At 38.0% G+C, this 21,459-nt stretch overlaps 1 protein-coding gene across 1 annotated transcript; it reads right to left on the bottom strand.

The window, feature by feature from the left end:
• Positions 1-496: 496 nt before the first annotated feature.
• LOC121737637 lies at positions 497-10,217 on the bottom strand. The gene is made up of 7 exons (XM_042129296.1): positions 10,106-10,217; positions 8,062-8,179; positions 7,211-7,281; positions 6,382-6,457; positions 3,408-3,554; positions 1,897-2,056; positions 497-766 (listed from the first exon to the last, which is right to left on the bottom strand). Exons 1-7 carry the CDS (start codon positions 10,199-10,201, stop codon positions 628-630), a joined length of 807 nt encoding a protein of 268 aa, XP_041985230.1. The 5' UTR covers positions 10,202-10,217; the 3' UTR covers positions 497-627.
• Positions 10,218-21,459: the final 11,242 nt, after the last annotated feature.

Raw genomic sequence — 21,459 nt, 5'->3', positions numbered from 1 at the left:
CCTTCGACATATGCCGTTCGTCTGTAAGAAGCCCAAGGGTCAGTTCACAGCGAGATTTGGTGAGACGAAGCCTAATTCACATTTCAATTGTATTGCTTTTAGCGTATTTTCGTTTCGTCTCATTTTTGTTTGACTGACCCTAAGTCTCAATGTATAATATTATATTGTGTCCGCCCAAAAGCGCGGTTTGGCCACTACACCGTGGTAACGATTTGCTTAAATAGCGGCGCAGCTATTTATTTAAATAGCACAACTGCTTGTGATTTCGCGGTGTAGCCGCCAAACCGCGCGTTCAGGCGGACGCACATAAATCGAGCCTGACGCCGTCACTATTTCTGACAAAAGTTTAACTTCTGGCACTTGTCACTCTGCACATGCTCTTTTTAGGGTTCCGTACCCAAAGTCTGTCCGTCCGTCTGTCTCCAGGTTGTATTCTAAAAACTGCTCGAGCTAGACTTCTGAATTTTTACAGGTTGTATAGTTTATATTGCGGCTATAATAAAAATACTACTTAATAAAAAGTAAAAACACAATTTTGGGCATATCCTTGCTTTACAATGGTACGGAACCTGAGTCTGAATCGCGCTTGGCCGATTTTTCCTTTTTAATGACATCATTTTATTAGTATCAATACAAGAAGATGGTACCATCTGAATGGTTTTCCACCTTCAGCGTGGGCGGTGGTGGGTCCCGTTCTAGAAGATACTGCCTCACCTGGATGAGCACCACGTTGCTGATGGAACAGATGATGGAGCCGAGGAGTACCCTGGAATGTGGAAAGGTTAGTTTACATTGAGACGTGACGTGCAACATTTATAGAGGCCAAATTGCTGAGGAGTGAGCACACTGAGACGGGCCGTGCCGGGGCTCAGCGTGCCGGGGCTCATCGCAAAAATCCGCCTCCATACAAATCACTGAGACGCCTTTACATTGCGTCGTCGCAACGCGTAAAAGTTACTCTTCGCCTCTTTGCCGCGAGCGACTGCGACCGACAATTTCTTTTTTATGAAATAAGGGGGCAGACGAGCAAACGGGTCACCTGGTGGAAAGCAACTTCCGTCGCCCATGGACACTCACAGCATCAGAAGAGCAGGTGCATTGCCGGTTTTTTAAGAGGGAATAGGGTAATAGGGGAGGGTAGGGAAGGGAATAGGGTAGGGGATTGGGCCTCCGGTAAACTCACTCACTCGGCGAAACACAGCGCAAGCACTGTTTCACGCCGGTTTTCTGTGAGCCCGTGGTATTTATCCGGTCGAGCCGGCCCATTCGTGCTGAAGCATGGCTCTCCCACGTCTTTTTAAATAAGATGCTATTATGACATAGGCGATAGGTAGGCAGCATGGGTCGCCACACACGTCAGAAGTACCAAATTTAATCAAAGTCAGTTTAGCCGTTTAACCTTGAAGAGGTGACAGACTGACGGACACACTTTTGGATTTATAATATTAGTAAGGACTAAGGATTACCAGAAAGATATTTAGCTGTCTAAGCGTGTAGAGGTAACAGACAGACAAACAATATTTCACATCTATAATATTATAGATGTGAAAGTTTGTCATACATACGTGGAAGAGCCACGTTCGGCACGAATGGGCCGGCTCGACCGGAGAAATACCACGTTCTCACAGAAAACCGGCGTGAAACAGCACTTGCGCTGTGTTTCGCCGAGTGAGTGAGTTTACCGGATGCCCAATCCCTTACCCTATTCCCTTCCCTACCCTCCTCTATTCCCTTCCCTACCCTCCCCCATTACCCTATTATCTCTTAAAAGACCGGCAACGCACCTGCATCTCTTATGCTGCGAGTGTCCATGGGCAACGGAAGTTACTTTCCATAAGGTGACCCGTTTGCTCGTTTGCCCCCATATTTCATTTAAAAAAAAATAGTATGGCTTACCAGTAAGAGAACCCAACACCAGGCCTTGCTTCCAGCGTGCCGAGCGCGATGTAGGAGAAGGCCAGGTGTTCCCGCAGGCCGGAGACCACCCAGTAGACGCCGAACATCATCATCACGGCTACACCCAGCACAGCCGCCAGCACGTTCGCCCATAGACAACCTGCAAGCAATAGACTTTAGAAGATTCCACTATATGAGTATACTAGTTGATGCGCGTAACTCCTTTGCGCCAAAATTCGTTTAGATATCTCTATACCAAATTTTTTGCCGTTTGGACTTGAAGAGGTAACAGACAGACACGCAGTATGGACGCGGATACGCACACACACACAGATACACAAAAAGATGATATCAACTAGTTCTAACCATAAAGTTAATATACCTAGCGGAATAGAGAAACAAAGGCCTGAGCAAGCGAGATGTCACTATCAGTAACACTGCGTGGTAAAAAGAGACGTGTGATACATGACAGCAGCACTCTTTTTTTGACGTCCAGCCGGCACGTGCCGCACGTTGACAATTTAATCTCATAGAAATCATGTTCAATCATGCTTGTGTAAGTGTATATGTACACATATTTTTACACACAGATGAAACCATATTTTTTTCGGTTTCGATTTCTTTTGACAGCTCGAGATTGTTGCTCTATTAACTTTATGGTTCCAACTTCAGTAAGTACTAAGTTCTAACCAAACATAGTAGAGGAGACCGTGGGAGGTCGACTTTCACCGATCTGATAACCAGATGAGACATATTTTTTATCAAATATAAATTATAAACAAATATGCCTATAATTACTTGCCTATCTAAAAGTGCTCATGGCTATTTTTTTTTAAGTTTTTAGCTAGGCAACAGTATAGTACTTTAAATATGATTTTTTGCAGGCAAGTCTATATGACTCATTTTGTATTAAAATAATCTATAATTTGATATATACATATAACTTGCGATAAGTTAGCAGAACGAGGAGTCACCTAAATTGACTTACCTGTTCACATCGGCTTGCCACATTGCATACACAGAAATGAGTAGGCAAGCCTACTGAGGCATATTCTGTGTGTTAAAAACTAATTACAGTGAAATAAAATTCATTTGATTATCAAAAGGATGAAAGTTAAAAAAATCCATTAAAGTTAATTTAATTAAAAATAGCCATGAGCACTTTTAGATAGGCAAGTAATTATAGGCATATTTGTTTATAAATTATATTTGATAAAAAATATGTCTCATCTGGTTATCAGATCGGTGAAGGTCGACCTCCCATCGGCTCTTAGACCAACAGCTTTTTGAGTTCATGACAATGTCACTCAAATGCCACAAATTTTTCGTAGCTCTGTAATACCAGCCTAATCTCACAAATAACACAGTAGCCACTCACCAGGCAATCCTAGGACGCTGCCGCCATTCTAGGACGCTGCCGCCATCCTAGGATGCCAATAGGACGCTGCCGCCCCTCCCTATACTGCCTACACATATATGCCAAAGCTGGGTAAACTACAGTAGCCACTCACCAGGCAACCCAAACACGGGTTCCGTGGGGTTCCTCGTCGCGTTGAGCAGCGCCAGCGCCCCGGCTCCGATGCCAGCAGCCAGCTGAAGGAACTGGATCAAAAGGATGCTGATGTAGATCGCGAACGAGAGAACCGGAGGGTGTTCTACTGTAAGAGACAGAAGATGTGGGAGAGACAGAAGATTTACAATTTTTATGAGTTTTAGGGCTGTTTTCACCAATCGCACCTATGATCCTATGGGCTATGACCTTTAGCGGCCATTATGTGTATTGTGTACCTTAGTTATTATTCTTTAAGATTTCACTAATGACTAATGACTAATGTGCATGTCACCTACGTTTTTGGGGCCTTAAAATGTAGTAAATTGTAAGTGTTATCAAAAACCTAATTGTTTTATGATAAGCGGGCTCCACACTCGCGCCGCGATTCACGGGCACGGCGCTACGCGCCAAGAACACGACGCGGATAAATACGGCCCTCTACACTCGCAATCTTCGCATTTACATTCGCCTCGAAACAGCCGCGAAATCCTGCACACTCGCGGTGCACGCAGCACGGCCTTCGCGGGCTTTCGCGCCGCGAGCGTGGAGCCCTCATTACATGTAACATGAGTACTTACCATGTACCACATGTACCTCAAAACACGGGTCTTACCTCTGTACCTTTATCTATAACGGATCAATGACATAGGATTTTTGTTACGGAAAAAGTGCGGTGCGATAAACAAATTTGTTGCAACCTAGTTGTGTCATAGTATTATAATTTATAATATAACGAGCTTTTGCCCGCGGCTTCGCTCGCGTTACGAAGTATTATTATATACAAACTTTCATCCCCTATTTTAAACCCCTGGAGGTAGAATTGATCAAAATCCTATCTTAGCGGATGCCTACGTCATATTATCATCTACCTGCATGCGAAATTTCATCCCGATCGGTCCAGTGGTTTGGGCTGTGCGTTAATAGATTTAAGATCACCATGTCAGTCAGTCGTCTTTGAGTTTTATATACGTAGATAATCCAATCTTCGGTAGGTTGGGTTCACTTTGTTCTTATTTTGAATAAAAGTTATCTATATAATACGTGAGAGAAAAACTTTGTAACCCTTTTTACGAAAAATGGGGAAACGTAGGTGCATGAAATTTCGCACAGTTATAGTTTATATGATGAAGGAGTGCATCGAACTAATATTATTTTAAAATTATGCTTTTATCATATATATTTTTAACAAATAAAACTTTAGATACACTACTAGGAAAAATGACAGATTTTTGAGTGATAAGCCTATACATACGAATTATACTCTTTTATTTATGGTTGAAGTCTGTTGACAACAAGTTGACAAATTGAAAATGGATTATTGTTTTTTTATTTCATTTTAGATACTATTAAACAATGCTTAAACGGCCAGTCTGAGATCAGCTGAGTCCCAGGGACAAGAATTGAAAAAAACTATGATGAAATCAATATTTTTTACAAAATATATGTAGTAGTCCTAATGTCGTTGCAAGTAAGGTCGAATTTCGACCATTGGGCGATCTCTAGATCTCTAGTATGTATAAATACTTCCCCCATCTAAAACATATAACTCGAAGGTGTAAAATACATAGACATTCTTTTAGCAAAGTTTACTGTTTAGTACGTCTCAACAAGAGCATGGAAACTTTTAAAACAACACAGTTTAAAAGTAAACAGTAGACTAACATATTATTATAATTAAACCACAACGTTCGCATCACGCATGTACACATTAGCATGATTTATAAAAACTTGAAGTATCTTAATAATATTATTATAATGGTGACATGGTCATTGGTCAGTCAGCAACGTGAAAGACATGCTGCCTTTTAATGAGCTTTATAAACTAAACTATACACTGCATAAGAAAATACTCATTGAATTGACTGAACTGCCTGTTGCCTGAATGTTGAACTGCCATTTGAATGGACCATTTTAAAATGAATTTCCTCGTTAAGTTGCAATTAAAACTAACCCTTACAATGTGAATCAAGTATTCAGCGAGTTTGATTACAAATACAAGGACACGCCCGAGTTACTCTACTGTATTATATTGTGGCAATACTGTAACTTTTATTAACAACACATGCGTATAACCCCTTTTAAACCCTACCCCTTTAGATATACGGTCGAAATGTGTTTGTACTTTCGAAACGAAACTTGACGAATGTAATGCATATTTTATGTTCAAGAAGAATAGACGCGCCTTACTAAGGGTGGGTTGCACCAACTTACTTTAGCTATAACTATAACTTTAACTATAACTACAAAGCAAAATGTCAAATCTTTGGTTAAAGTCAAAAACGGACGCCATATATTTTATAACCATAACCTTGAGCTCGACAAGGCTTTGAATGAACGTGGCGAAAAACTGAACTAACGCTGTCATCATACAAAAACGCCATTTTGACAGTTCTCCTTTACCAGCAGCGCCCCCGCCCACGTTCATTTTAAGCCTTGTCGGACCAGCGACAGCTGGACCTTAACTTTGACCACATAATTTGACAGATACATAATTTGACAGATGACAATCTGTCAAATTATGTGGTCAAAGTTAAGGTTAAAGTACAGTTAGCCTTAACTATAACCATAACTTTGACCATAACTTTAACTTTAACCACGCCTCTGGTACAACCCACCCTAAAAGTTTCGAGTTGTATAATGTACAAGAGCACGTGGAAGAATTTTAATGGAGATATTATGGTATTTAATGGCTGTGAACCTCTTTAAGATTGTTTGGCAAAACTAAATAACCATCGCATTTGTACATCTACCAATAACGTACTAACAGAGAAGTTGATTCATAGTCAGATGGCGGACCTACGTAATTTGGTCGTGTTTTGTTAACCTAGCTGACAGAGGCACCCTATCTCTGCAAGTAAGCTCTACTGTTTAGTTCTTAAAGTTGTGCGAGATGTATGTCAGTCTGTCAGGCTGTATCTCCTTAAGTAACTTACATGGGTCGTCTTCAGAGACGTTGGTGACAGACACGCATGCCTGGTTCGGCCGGAAGCCTTGGGCTAGAGCGCGCACCTAAAAATTAATAATTCCTGTTATGCTAAGTACTCACATTCGGTTTTGCTCGATAGTTTTACTCCAATTCGAGTAATAATTAGGTACTGTGTGGACCGCAAAACTCACAGCTCGAAGGCTCGAATCGAGCCAGCTCGAGGCACGCATCAAGTCGGCTCGATGGAATTAAATATATCGATTTAGAGTAAAACTATCGAGCAATGCTGAATGTGTGGACGAAAGCCAGAGTCGTGGTTTTTACTCTACGTGTGCTCGATCGAGCAAAAACGTATGTGAGTACTTAGCATTACAGATAATAAGCAGTACCTGTTGTGTCATCTTTTTTTTCTGTGTATAATTTCATGTTAAAAATTATTTTTGCAATAAATAATTAAATAAAAAATACATTTTTATCATTGTAATTAACATTACAATTATTTAGACGCACACCACCTACATGTAAAAAGGAAAATACATCTAAATATCTACCTATTGTGTCTATAATCTTCGGCAATTGTATACAGACATTAAAGGGCTCTTACACAAAACTACGTATTCGCATACCAAAAAAACTCATAATAAAAATATATTGCCATGAGAATTCGCACGAATTTGTAGTTATGTGTAGGAGCCCACAAATACACAATGTCATGTCCTTGTCTAGTGTGTTACAACAGTCTTAGTTATAACTTATACCTAATACACAAGGAAAACACAATGGACAGTAAGGGCCAAAAAGGTTTCTTTATAACAAATTCGAAATAACATTTTTACCTCCTCTTCCCTAGCCGAAGCTTCGGTTTTACAGCTGACCGCACAAGCATTCTTGTCCGGGACACAGGTCACTGGAAATAATATTATTTTATTATATTAATATTTCGTAACCATTATGGTTTTAATATACTTACTACACATTAATAATAATTATACCTGCACTATTGTGCCTTACCTATTACTCCGGGATCATGCTAGTCCATAATTCTAAGTTGGAAAATTCACTTGACAGAAAGTCAGCAACATGGAATATTATAATAATGTATCTGTTGAATACGTGGCCCAAGAACACTTAAAATTTATATTTCCTCGGCGGGATTAGAACCCGCGATCTACATTGAGCATCATCGCGCTTTTTACTTTCAGCGTAGTTTACTGTGTAAAAGTGTGGTTCTGAAACAGTGTTGCATTGAAAAAGTGTAGCCCAGAAGAATTGTAACCCAAAAAGTGTGGTCCTGAAAAAGTGTGACCCTGAAAAAGTGTGGCTTAAAAAGGCCGGCAACGCACCCACAGCTCTTCAAATGTTGCGAGTATCCATGGGCGACAGTAGTTACTTTCCATCAGGTGATCCGTTTGCTCGTTTGCCCCTTATTTTATCTAAAAACTTACTGTACAGGGTGTTTATAAAAGATGGCGTATCGAAGATGTTCAGTGCAAACTCTCTCTTGAACATGCCATGATAACGGACAGTGATGTCTTGTATCTGGTCCGAAAAGTGTGGCTCTAAAAGTGTGGCACTGAAAAGTGTGTCACTGAAAAGTGTAAAAGGTGGCCACGAAGCGTTGTTCCATGAAAAAGTGTATCCCTAAAAAGGGTGGCACAAAAAGTTGGGCTTTAAAGACGAAACTTACTGTACAGAGTGTTATAAGACGGCGTATCGAAGATGTGCAGTGCGAACTCTCCCTTGAACATGCCATAACGGACAGTGCTGTCTTGTGTCTGGTCTTCCGTGAATGCTGTCGCAACCACCTGGAACGTGGAGACGCGTTACTCGCCATATCCATCTTGTCATATCCATAATGATGTTATAAACTAGATGACGCCTGCAACTCCGTTGCACCGAAATTAGGTTTAGAGAAGTGAGAACCGTACATTTTTTCGGGATAAAAAGTATCCTATGTTCTTTTCTCGTCAATCCATCTCGCCATATTTATATCCATACTTCCATAGTTATTATTTTTACCTTTCGTAAAAAAAGTGTCCTATCCTTTCCCGAGACTCAAAGTATATCCATATTCCATACCTTTCAGCAAAATCAGTTCAGCGGTTTGGGCGCGAAGAGGTAACAGACAGTCGAACAGATTCTTTCGCATTTAGGTATAATATTATATGTTAAGGATCAAGTAAATCTTTTACCCTTTTTTTTAAATCCGTCCGGTAGATTTACCTTAGAGAAAAACTACTATAAAATCTGCTTTTGTTCGTAGAATGACGGTCATGAAGGTAAATACCTTGGCATTGAGTCTTTTGTTGAAACAGGCAAACGGATAACCTGGCATTAAGTGCCCTCAGACATCCGCAGCACCGGAAGAGAGTCGTCGGCGTTTGACAAATAACTATGACCTTTCTTTTCTTTATTTTTCTTTGTAAAAGATAATTCTGTCCAATAAGTTGCTATGCCTACCTACCTGTAAGTTGCTATTAGTATGTACTTAAACGACTTTTTTTTTTTTTAATGAAATAAGGGGGCAAACGAGCAAACGGGTCACCTGATGGAAAGCAACATCCGTCGCCCATGGACACTCGCAGCATCAGAAGAGCTGCAAGTGCGTTGCCGGCCTTTTAAGAGGGAATAGGGTAATAGGATAGGGAAGGGAAGGGAATAGGGGAGGACAGGGAAGGGAATAGGGTAGGGGATAGGGCCTCCGGTAAACTCACTCACTCGGCGAAACACAGCGCAAGCGCTGTTTCACGCCGGTTTTCTGTGAGAACGTGGTATTTCTCCGGTCGAGCCGGCCCATTCGTGCCGAAGCATGGCTCTCCCACGTATACTATAAATTATAATGTGTGTTCAAATCCAACTTGATCTAAATGTAAATAAGATAAAATTTTAACAACAATAATAATACTTTATTGCGATTTGCGTCATTGTAAATATTAATTATATCAATTGATATAATATGTATTGTACATTTATTGTGATGTTTAGTTTCTTTTGTTCGTTTAACCGACTACCAAATAGGAGGGGGTTCTAGGTTCGGCTGTGATATTTTTGTTCCATGAGTTTAGAAGTTCCATATAAGTAAGTCAGAATTAAGTATCTCTTGCAGCGTTGCTACTTTCACAGTGAATAAAGGGACACGTACACACCCTAAACTTTAAAGTGTTATATTATGTCACTTTGTTTTGTTACATCCATACTAATATTATTAATGCAAGCGAAAAGTCTGTCCGTCTATCTATTCTCTTCACGTTCAAACAGCTAAACCGATTTTGATGAAAGAGATACTTTGAGTTTCGGAAATATGTATGGAAAATATACGGTTTCCGAACGATAAACCGAACTTTGGCGCGACGGAGTTGAGGGGTCTTCTAGTGAAAAATAAGTATAGACCATAAAGTTAATATACCTAGCGGAATAGAGCAACAATCTCGAACTGTTAAACGAAACCGAAATTGGTTTCATCTGTGTGTAAAAATATGTGTACGAGTACGTATACACTTACACAAGCGTGATTGAACATGATTTCTATGAGATAAAATTGTCAACGTGCGGCACGTGCCGACTGGACGTCAAAAAAAGAGTGCTGCTGTCATGTATCACACGTCTCTTTTTACCACGCAGTGTTACTGATAGTGACATCTCTCTTGCTCAGGCCTTTGTTTCTCTATTCCGCTAGGTATATTAACTATTTTTTTTACGTCCGTGATATTAACTTTATGGTATAGACTCACCCAACTATCACTAGACACGGAAACTATAATGAATATAACACAAAATACACTGGATACGAAGGAACAGAATATATAACCTCTTCGCGTCACTGCCATTTTGAACTAAGCCATCAAAGGATAATGATAATTCCCGATATCTTATCATATTACTAATTATTGATAATGCGTATGACTGATAGGAATGGCATTTTGGTTTTCCGCGTTTGATGGTGGTGAAACTTTGTAATGACCTTCATGAGTGAAAATATTTAACCCATTAATATACAGGGTGTAACGGAACTAAGTGATCCTTATATGTAGAGACATGTAGGTAGAGTTCACTGTGAAAGTAGCAGCGGTGAAAGAGAATTTTTTTGTGATTTGTATGGACAAGCGTTCCAACATCATAGATTTTCCCATATAAAAGTTAAAAAAAATGTTCAACGTTGCTACTTTTACAGTGAACACAGGGGCACAGAATAGATAATTGTGACATACATACCCGTATTATCACTTAGTTTTGTTACATCCTGTATAATTAATTATTGTCTTTCGTCATTATTTTATCTTTGTTTCTTTTCATCATGTGTGGTGAATTTTTTCATCACTCCTCAGGATAAAATTTTGTTTAGTTTTCCATTTGTCTTACCTTATTTTTCTCTGGGTGGTGAAACTTTTTTAATCACCTTGATAGGTGAAATTTCTTGATTCGTTTATATTTGTTTCTTTTCATCCTAGGTGGTGAACATTTTCATCACCTTAAGTTTCGTCTTTCATTTGACTTTATAATATACTTTTATATTTCTTTCTCTTGGGGATGAAATTTTTCCATAACTTCGGGGCGTCAAATTTTGTCTTTTGGTAATTTTCTGTATTTACTTGATACGCTTTACTATAAGTCTACCAAAATCTGATGGCAAATTTTGACGGCAGATATTCAAAAAATATCTTTGATCATTGGATAAATTTTTATAATTTGCATTTTTCACACACATAATAAGCCGCTATAAGGAAAAAAAAAGGTCAAAATGTTTTATTTCAAATACCCCGGTATTGCTAGAGTCAATTTAATTTCTCACTTTTTGCCATCAGATTCTGGTAGACCTACCTTTTTTTTATGAAAGAAGGGGGCAAACGAGCAAACGGGTCACCTGATGGAAAGCAACTACCGTCGCCCATGGACACTCGCAGCATCGGAAGAGCTGCAGGTGCGTTGCCGGCCTTTTAAGAGGGATATAGGATAATATATAGGATATAGGGTAGGGATGGGAAGGGAAGGGAATAGGGGAGGGCAAAGAAGGGAATAGGGTAGGGGATTGGGCCTCCGGTAAACTCACTCACTCGGCGAAACACAGCGCAAGCGCTGTTTCACGCCGGTTTTCTGTGAGAACGTTCTCCGGTCGAGCCGGCCCATTCGTGCCGAAGCATGGCTCTCCCACGTATAGCTATTACCACACAGTACACACTACAAGTACCTACAAAGCTAAAATAAAATAGACAGATAAATACAACACAAACGCAAATAAAGAAAACTTTAAAATTATTACACAAAACTTGAGAGGTGTCAAGGGACACCCGAATGGAACGAAGTTATTTCTTATGTTCAAAAAACTTGTATAAGTACATAATAATATTATACACTCAAAAAAATATTTTAAAAATGCTATCTATTGACGCCCAGGAATATTAACAACGCGTCGCTGTTTATTTTTAAAAAACGACATCTAGTTGACGCACAGGAATACTTACTATCAACGCTCTCTGCCCCTAACATGCAGGTACTAATATAGCCTAAGAAAATTAAGCCGAAAATGGACGATCAGCGGAAATAATTCGTGTAGTTTTGAAAATCGCTACAGTTATTCCTTGAGATATCCAGATAAACATATCGAAAATCCCCAAGGGTGGGGTTGAGCTAAAGGTGTAGGGGGGGGTCAAAGGACCCTTTTTTAAGATTTTAGCTCATAAGTCTAAAACCTGCACAAATAGCGTAACGGTTACTTCTAGGAAAACATTCTACATAAAATTTCCTTTAAATTTGATCCTATAATTTTTTTTGTATGGTCGATACTTTAGAAGTTACAGAGTGTTCAACTTTATATAGGTATAAAAAATGAGACGGTTTTATAAATAAAATAAAATTGGTATGTTTTCAAAATGTATTCAAATCTAGAAAATAATAATTAGACAGTCTTAATTAAATCAATAATTTTCTTCTACTACATCATCATCATCTTCACCTTCTATATCTACCAAATCTACAGGTACGCCATTTGTACACGAACCCAAGCAGCCGTTGCATACTAGACTGCACGTGATACCAGCTTTTCGGCATCCACAATTACCAGTGCAATCACTTTTGCAGCGACAAAATATTGACTTCAGCACGGTGTCAGGAGCTGGAGGATCATGAGTGGTAACAGGCTCGAGGTTTCCATCAGCTCCTCGCTTCCATCCCCACATTTCAGGAGGCAGTGCGTTACCTAACCACTCTTGTACTTGGTGGAACACTCGGAATGAGTGAAATTTTGCTGATCCTTTTGTAGGTGGGAGAGAGGAAAGATCTGGTTTGGATTTGGTGCTGGATTTGACAAAAACTGAGTATCGATGTCTGTTAAGATCAAGCTGATCAGTGGCTGCACGATACATCGTCAAAAACATCCTTTCTCCTGACTCTGCTATTTCTTCAGATGTTGATGTTGGATTGTAGAAGATGGCGGCAATATCCTTGATTTTTGGTTTTTGATCAAATAGCTTAACAACTGACACTTTGCCTTTCCTGTAAATAGCTGAAGTTGTGTCGCAACCGCTGAAGCTATGTAGGAAAAGAATGGAAGAGCAAAATGAGAGTTTTTGGAGTTCTTGTGAGGAAAATATTTGCATTTCCACTTTCATTAATCTTGGTCTGTCCCTTTCAAACTAGTGTAACCATGCTTCTTGCCTATGTGTAAATCTTAAGACATTTTAAAAGAAAATCGCACAACTGAGAAGCTCAGTTTAATAACAATTATTGAAATTAAATAATATTAAACTGAAGCAGGAAAGCGCAGTATTAAAACATGTCGTTTATATAATACTAGCTGTTGCCCGCGACTTCGTCCGCGTGGACTTCAGTTTATAGTACTTTATAGCGCGCGATGTCAACAAAATTGGTGTCAAAAGCTTTTATAAAAAAACCCTGGTACCCCTTAAATCAATACAGCTGTGCAGTGTGCACACAATAAGTATTTCATTTTTTTATATTAAACTTTATATTTTATGCCAAATTTTAAAGCTTATTTAGCCCTCCGATTACACAACTTTACCCATAAACTATTTATCATTGATAGATTTAAGGTTACGTCACTGCACAGATAAAGTACTGAGTTATTTAATACCGTAGAATAGATATAACAATCGAAAAAAATCGAAACTTAAATGTAAGATGATACCACGTCTTATAGGAAGACTTTTGAGCAAGCGTCAGCGCGATGTAGAAGACGCACGGCGCCATCTATTATGAATTGTTGGAACTAACTTAATTTGAACAAATTTACGCATTTTCACCCCCTTACAACCCTTTTTTCCAGTAAAAAAAGTAGCCTATGTCCTTTCACAAAATTTCGTTACCATCGGTTCGGTAGTTTTGGCGTTTGGCGTGAAAGCGAGACTGACAGACAGACAGACAGACAGAGATACTTTTGGCGTTTGGCGTGAAAGCGAGACTGACAGACAGGCAGACAGACAAAGATACTTTCGCATTTATAATATTAGTATAGATTATGTGCACACTGCACAGCTGTTTTTGGGTATTTTGATTAATTAAGGGCCGCGCTACACCGGAATGGCAGCGGCGAGGCGAGCACTTTCAGCGCTGCCATTCCGGTGTAACGCGGCCCTAAGAGGGGTACCACTTACCAGGGTTTTAAAAAGTTTTTAAATTTGACACAAATTTTGTTGACACCGCGCGCTATAAACTAAAGTCCACGCGGACGAAGTCGCGGGCAACAGCTAGTTAGTTAATATTAACGTGTATAACAATCGAAAGAATCGTAAAACCTACCTCAACATGGTACCACCTCTTATTGAAAAACGCATGAGCAAGCAATAGCGCGATCTAGGGGACTCTTGGCGCCATCTGTTTTGAGTTTTTTGGAACTAAGTTAATTTAACCAAATTTACGCATTTTCACCCCCTTACAACCCCTTTTTCCAGTTAAAAAGTAGCATATGTCCTTTCTCAAGCTTTAGACTATCTGTGTACAAAATTTCATTACAATCGGTTCAGTAGTTTTGGCGCTGTTGTTTTTGAATTTGATGTCTAAGTTGGTAGGTGAGTTATTAGTTAATAACGTGTATAACAATCGAAAGAATCGAAAAATTTAGCTCAATATGGTACCACCTCTTATAGAAATACGTATGAGCAAGCAATAGCGCGATCTAGGGGACTCTTGGCGCCATCTGTTTTAAGTTTTTGGAACTAAGTTAATTTGACCAAATTTACGCATTTTCACCCCCTTACAACCCCTTTTTCCAGTTAAAAAGTAGCTTATGTCCTTTCTCAGGCTTTAGACTATCTGTGTATAAAATTTCATTACTATCGGTTCAGTAGTTTTGGCGTGAAAGCGAGACAGACAGACAGACAGACAGAGATACTTTCGCATTTATAATATTAGTAAGTATAGATAATATTCTAACGTATTAAAAACTATAAACAAAAACATACTAACTAATAAGTATGATTAGTTCTATGTTACAATAAAGTAAAAAATAAAACGCCATCTGTTGAATCGTATTAGAACTAAAATGTTCATTCCATCGATATATTTCTGGATTTTTTATAATACTATACATAAAATATGTTTAAGATTTTTGAAATTTTATTTTAATACACATCCAAGACCCAGGAAAATTGAAAACTTTTTGTTCCGCCTGCGGGACTCGAACCCAGGACCCCCGGGATGAGCGCTGGCCACGCGAAATGCGAATTCATTTTCATCGAAATTTTCATGGAAATAAGATATTTTCCCACATCAAAATGTAGCCTATGTCCTTTCTCAGACTCTAGAATAACTGTATACAAAATTTCATTGCAATCGGTTCAGTAGTTTTGGCGTGAAAGCAAGACAGACAGACAGACAGACAGACAGACAGAGATACTTTCGCATTTATAATATTAGTATGGATTTATGCCTTATTTTATCGTTTTCTACGAAAAATGCTTTTTTCAATTTACTACCAATGTATTATCGTATATTTTACATGGCAATTGTGCGAAAGGGACAAACCAAGAAAATCGATTTCTCGCTCGTGCTCGCTACTATAAGGAGATATTAGTTAATAAAAATAATACTTTAGCACATGGAAGTAAGGTTCATTTTAATATTTCAAAATGATGAAGTAAGCCTTCCCGCTGCATAGTATTTCCTAATTCCATGGTGACTAGTCTAACGTTTTGTAATAATAGCAGCTAGGACAAATAATTATCTGTGAATAGCAGGTATTTGAATCAGAATAAGTTGTTTTCTTAGTCTCGGACGTTCGATGCGTGTTATTTTTGCGATTCGCACTTTTGAGGAATTTGACCCCCCCTGTAGTTCCTAAAGTATCGACCGTACAAAAAAATTTATAGAACATAATTTAGAGGAAATTTTATGTAGAAAATTTTCCTAGAAGTAACCGTAATGCTATTTGTGCAGGTTTTTTACTTATGAGCAAAAACCTAAAAAAAGGGTCCTTTGACCCCCCCCTACACTCTTAGCTCACCCCCCACCCTTGAGGACTTTTGACATGTTCATCTGGATATCACAAGGAATAACTGTAGCGATTTTCAAAACTACACGAAATATTTCCGCTGATTTTATTAATTTGATCGTATTAATAAGAAAGTGTCGAGGTTAAATATCGTTCTGTCTAGCCTTCAGATTTACGCCGAACGCGCGATAAGGAACTTCGTTCCAATAACTTAAAACTCGAAGGTAACTAGATGTTGCTTGTAACTTAGACTAGTTCATATGGAATTCGTTTTGTCCGTCCAATAGTTAAAACTATCCTAGCCTCTTTCCAGAGGCTGAAAGTATTTCCACACCAAACTTCCATCAAATTCGGTTCAACGGTTTAATCGTGAACAACAGACACGACAGACTTTTGCATTTCAAATATTTAGTACCTAGGTATAGATAGATCTCTTCGTTTATCACTTAAAATCTTAGATTGCCAATCATGGGCTTTAAATAATAGATAGATAGATAGATACAGAAAAAACTTAACAGGGATACCTATAACAATATGTATTTTCCAATAATAAATACAGTATTTCTAATAATAATTTATTTCCCAGCTTGTTGAAACAAAATATACATCTTTGTCAAGCACCTATCTGTATAATATTACTATTTACATTTTAATAATTATAATATTAATCTTAATAATTATGTGACTGAAAAGCGTATAAGTAATATACAAATTATTCTAAATCTCATTTTAAATTTCTTTTTATATTAACCGGTTTTGCAGACATTTAAATAAAAAGGAATCTGGAACCATTGGTTTTTTTTTCAATAAAGCGACATGATACGGTTATACAGAACTAAAGAGTAGGCCGACTCAGAAGAGATCTCGAAAAGAGTTCGAACCTTTTTGTATGGAACGTAGCATACCAGATACCATAAAGTTAATATACCTAGCGGAATAGAGAAACAAAGGCCTGAGCAAGATGTCACTATCAGTAACAATGCGTGGTAAAAAGAAATGTGAGAAACATAACAGCAGCACTCTTTTTTTGACGTGAAGTCGGCACGTGCCGCACGTTGACAATTTAATCTCATAGAATTCATGTTCAATCATGCTTGTGTAAGTGTATACGTACATAATATACTTTCTGAGTTATTTCAGTTTGAAAATGTAAAATAACATCTTAGATATAGAACCTGAAATATTTCAAAAAGTATAACATTTACGACATTTTGTTAAAGAATATTTGTTGTTCGTAATTATTTTTTCTGTCGATTGACGTATGTTTCATAGGTGTACACAAAAATATGTCATTTTAAGTACTTGAAACTAATTAGGTATAGGTCATAAAGTTAATATACCTAGCAGAATAGAGCAACAATGTCAAACGGAACCAAAATTGGTTTCCATCTGTGTGTAAAAATATTATTATTTACGACATTTTGTCAAAAAATATTTATTGATTGTAAATAATATCTTCTCTTTCGATTGGCGTATGTTTCATATGTGTACACCAAAATACGACAGGTATGCCGATAAGTTTCGATGTTCTTTATACGTTTGACGTAGTATGTCATATCGGCCGGCGCGCGCCGTACTAATGCGTCACTTAGCATTGCGAAACATGTTGAAAGTGACATTAGCACTCAACTCGCGTATATTCGCCCGTTTGTTTGAAGTCGAGGTACTCCTTAGTTCTGTCTACTCTGCTATTGGTAGATCAGTGATCAGGTAGATCGTTATTGGTAGATTTCGATCAGGTGACACGTTAGAGACCTATCAGACAGTTCTTAATGTTGAAACACAGAAGGCATTATGACGCGGTCAGAAGGCTTCTTGTGTAAGTATAATATCTATTATAGTCCGTGAAATCCACGAAGGCACGCCCACCACTTTTTGGGTGAGCATCTTTCCCTTTGACCGTGACGCTTTTTCTTAATTGGTATATTTATTGTAGTGTGCGCGTGCACTCATAGGTAGTTAGCGTGTACCGATAACACTCAAACATTGGCGAAAGCTTGCACACATATACTTTAAACGATTAGGAGAAAAGTGGGGCACGTCTTCGTGGATTGCACGGACTATAACGTAATATTAAATATAACATAAATTTAATATTACGTTACATACATTAAATATAAAAAAAAAAACACAAATAATGCAAAATTGACCACTTCAACGCTTGACTGCCTGAACACTCTCTGTGTGATAGGATTCATATTAGTAGATATCACAGACATAGATCAAGATAGATGCCGCATGTCGCTCCATTTGTATGAAAACGAGCGTGCCACTTTTTTCCTAACTACTGTGACGTACCGATGATAAGAAACGTGTCCATTATCTAGGCCAACATTTCTAATTGAGCATTTAAGCATTTTTAAATTTCCGATTGACGTCCGACTTCGATAGGAGACTAAAGAACAGACTTTCGAAAGACGAGCATTGCTCGTCGTTTGGGAGCGCGATATGGCACGCGAAGTACATACACATGCGGTATCTATCATGATCGATTTCTGTAGTAGATATTGTACACTTGCACTGATTAACTCTCAAAATTGTGTATGACCTATAGACTATAGAGTACATGAAAGTTAACGTAAACTTTCTTTTATCGGTCATCTGTTGAGTGTGACATTTACAACTACTCGCCGTGAATAAGTTTTACCTACATATAATATTTAAGCAAGATTTTTTGTACTGAAACTAAGTCACTGAGATTCTTAACAATAATTATATCTTATAACACGCACAAATGACCTTGACAGCTGTTTATACAGAATGTATCAAAAAGTGATAATACTGTTACGACATGACACGTAGTGCCATCTAGCGTCAAACCAGCGAAACTTATCGAGGGAACACAGACAACATAAATCCCCTACTCGATACTAGATGACGTTAGGTGTACGATTACAATATGTACGTATTTTCTAGAAACATTCCACACTTGTTTACGCGAATTGGGTACGATCTAGAATGGAACCTTCCTAAATTTGTCTCGGCCGTATAAATAGTCGCAGGCAGACAGACCGATAATTCAGTTTAGTCTGAGCAATCTTCGGTTTAGGATGTGATTGTGTCACTTATACAGAGTACACTGTGAAAGTAGCAGCGCTGAAAAATTACTTTTATCTTTTCTGTTTCTATGAGAGATGACCTAACGTCATGAATGTGCCCATACAATAATAAATCAGTATTTTAGCGCTGCTACTTTCACAGCCAAATATATACAGGCGACACATACACAGTACACACTCTAAAGTATTACTACTTTGATTTGTTACAACCTGTATAGAGTTTCCTTAGAACACGGTGCCTAGTTAACTTCTGCGTATTATACAGTTTACTAAAATGTATCCCCCTATCCAAATATATTAAACAACCGATTTTCTTATACGCTATGAAATAATACAACTAACATTGAAACGCTTAAATAATTTGATTAAAAGTAATTATATCCCAAAAATGTTACACAATAATTCATATTAGTCATAAGTCATAACATTAAACATTAAACAATAAATGATTATTTATTAGATTTATACTTTAATTAGAATAATTAAATTAAGAGTTTTTTTTTTTAAACTAAGTACTTATTACTTTCATAATTGCATAATCGAATCAATAACATATTTATAACATTAACAAAACAAATTGTAAATAATGATTACCCATGTAGTAATAAAAATATTTAACTACAAAGACAGGCAAACATTGTACCATCGAGGAAATCGACTCCTAGGCAGTTGACGGACCTACGTCATGTGGTCGGCTTATGTCAATTCAATGTTAGCTGTGATCGGTCGGATGCACTGACCTCCATTATACAAGTACGCTGGACTTAATATGATACCCTTTTTGAAATGACAGCTATTTTTGTGCCTATTTGAAGCGGAATCAGCGCCCCCAATTCGGGGGAAGAGAACTAAATCTGATGTTAAAAATGACGTTTGAAAATTGCCATATTGGCGCTGATAGCAGTAGTGTGAGTACTCGGAACTAATACTAGTGATGACAACAAGGCCATTTGCAAGTTACGTCAGATTTAGTTCTCTTCCCCCGCATTGGGGGCGCCGATTCCGCTTCAAAGAGGCACAAAAAGCAGGTGGGTATCTTAAATCCAGCGTACTTGTATAATGGAGGTCAGTGGTCGGCTGGGTTTGACATAACGCAAACAAACTACTTAGGTCCGCCATCTGCCTAGAAATCAACTTCTCTAATAGTACATTTATGTAAGGTGCGGTTGTTTTTGTCTGGGATATTGGAAACGATGCGTACATAATTTCATTAGTAACAAAAAGAAACTATAACTTCGACAAAAGCGTCTGTGACATATTTTCATTCTGATTATTGACAGAAAATTCGTTGTCTTTTTCTCCCATGTGACACTTCTAATATGCCAGACAAAGAGAAGCAAATCTTGTGTAGCTGTTATTCTGTTTATTAGAAAGATTTTTGTTTGCCTGTCCCCAATAATGATAGAGGAAAATTGTGCGTAACACCTATAATTAATTTTAATCTCATACAATAAGCTGTATTAAATTTGCGTTAAAAATATTACAACCGTTTTCCTGCAAAAATAGTAGCCGATATTATTCCTTGTGTTTTCTGTAACTGTGCCACATTGCATTAAAATTATTCCAGTAATTAAAAATATATCACATTCAACCAAAGAACGACAATTTATTATAATTTTATTACTTAATTTATACTTAAAAGAAATACTATTCGATTTTTAACATTGCCAAAATTGGAAAAAAAAACTTTCTGATCTCAAAACGATACATTCTACTGACTAGTACAGAATACTAGATAATTTTCACCGCTTTTTTACATAAAAACGCTCTGTGCTAAAAGGGAGCGTGCAGGATTTATAGGTGGCAGCACTTGCCTTGTAAACAATTTAAAGTTTCAGATTTGTGACACCAGCACTCTTTAGGCTGCGTTTCCACCAGAGATGTGTTCCGGGGAATGTATTTTTGAGAACCAATAGAATCGCTTCATTGACGTGAGCTTGCCGTGAACTCGCTCAGCGCGGCGATGCTAGGGTAAATGACTAGTGATTGGATAGTACCAGTCATTGGACAAAGCACAAAAACACAATATTTATTTAGGTTGCTTTAAAAACTACCTGTTTTAAAGTAATAGAATGCCTGATTTTAAAGAAAAATAGGTAGTTTTTAAAGCAACCTTTATAAATGTACTGTTTTGTGCTCTGTCCAATGATTAGTACTATTGGATCTTAAAAACACATTCCTTGTAACACATCTCTGGTGGAATCGCAGCCTTATGGTACCTACCATCCAAGAATTTGATTCATGGTCAGATGGCCTACGTCATTTGGTTGGTTTATGTCAATTCAATGTAATGCGTGATTTGTCGGATGGGTTTGACATAAACATACCTAATTATGTTGGTCCGCCATCTTGTTAGAAGCAACTTCTCTGATAGTACATATAAGACAACGTGAAGGTAATATAGGTGGCAGGACCCGTCAAGTTAATAATTTTAAATAATCGAATTGACGACACCAGTTATCAGCAGTGCACCATTGTTGCGCACGTTCCCTATAGACCTGACCAAGAGCTTAAGACTAAGCGGGCCTCTAGACGACGACGATTATTGACCGTCTAGGGTTGATATTAAACATCGCGCCTTTTA

Source organism: Aricia agestis, chromosome 21 (assembly GCF_905147365.1).
Source record: "Aricia agestis chromosome 21, ilAriAges1.1, whole genome shotgun sequence".
NCBI classification, from domain to species: Eukaryota; Metazoa; Arthropoda; class Insecta; order Lepidoptera; family Lycaenidae; genus Aricia; species Aricia agestis.
Note: the sequence above shows the minus strand (reverse complement) of the source record. Positions and strands in the feature narration are given on the sequence as shown.

What these genes read in the sequence shown, in the direction of transcription:
- LOC121737637 (XM_042129296.1), bottom strand. Translation starts at nt 10,201, where the DNA reads ATGGCAGTGACGCGAAGAGGTTATATATTCTGTTCCTTCGTATCCAGT. An exon ending in CCGTGTCTAGTGATAGTTGG is followed by an intron (nt 8,180 to 10,105) that starts GTGAGTCTATAC and finishes TCCACGTTCCAG; the next exon opens with GTGGTTGCGACAGCATTCAC. An exon ending in GGTGTTGGGTTCTCTTACTG is followed by an intron (nt 767 to 1,896) that starts GTAAGCCATACT and finishes TCCACATTCCAG; the next exon opens with GGTACTCCTCGGCTCCATCA.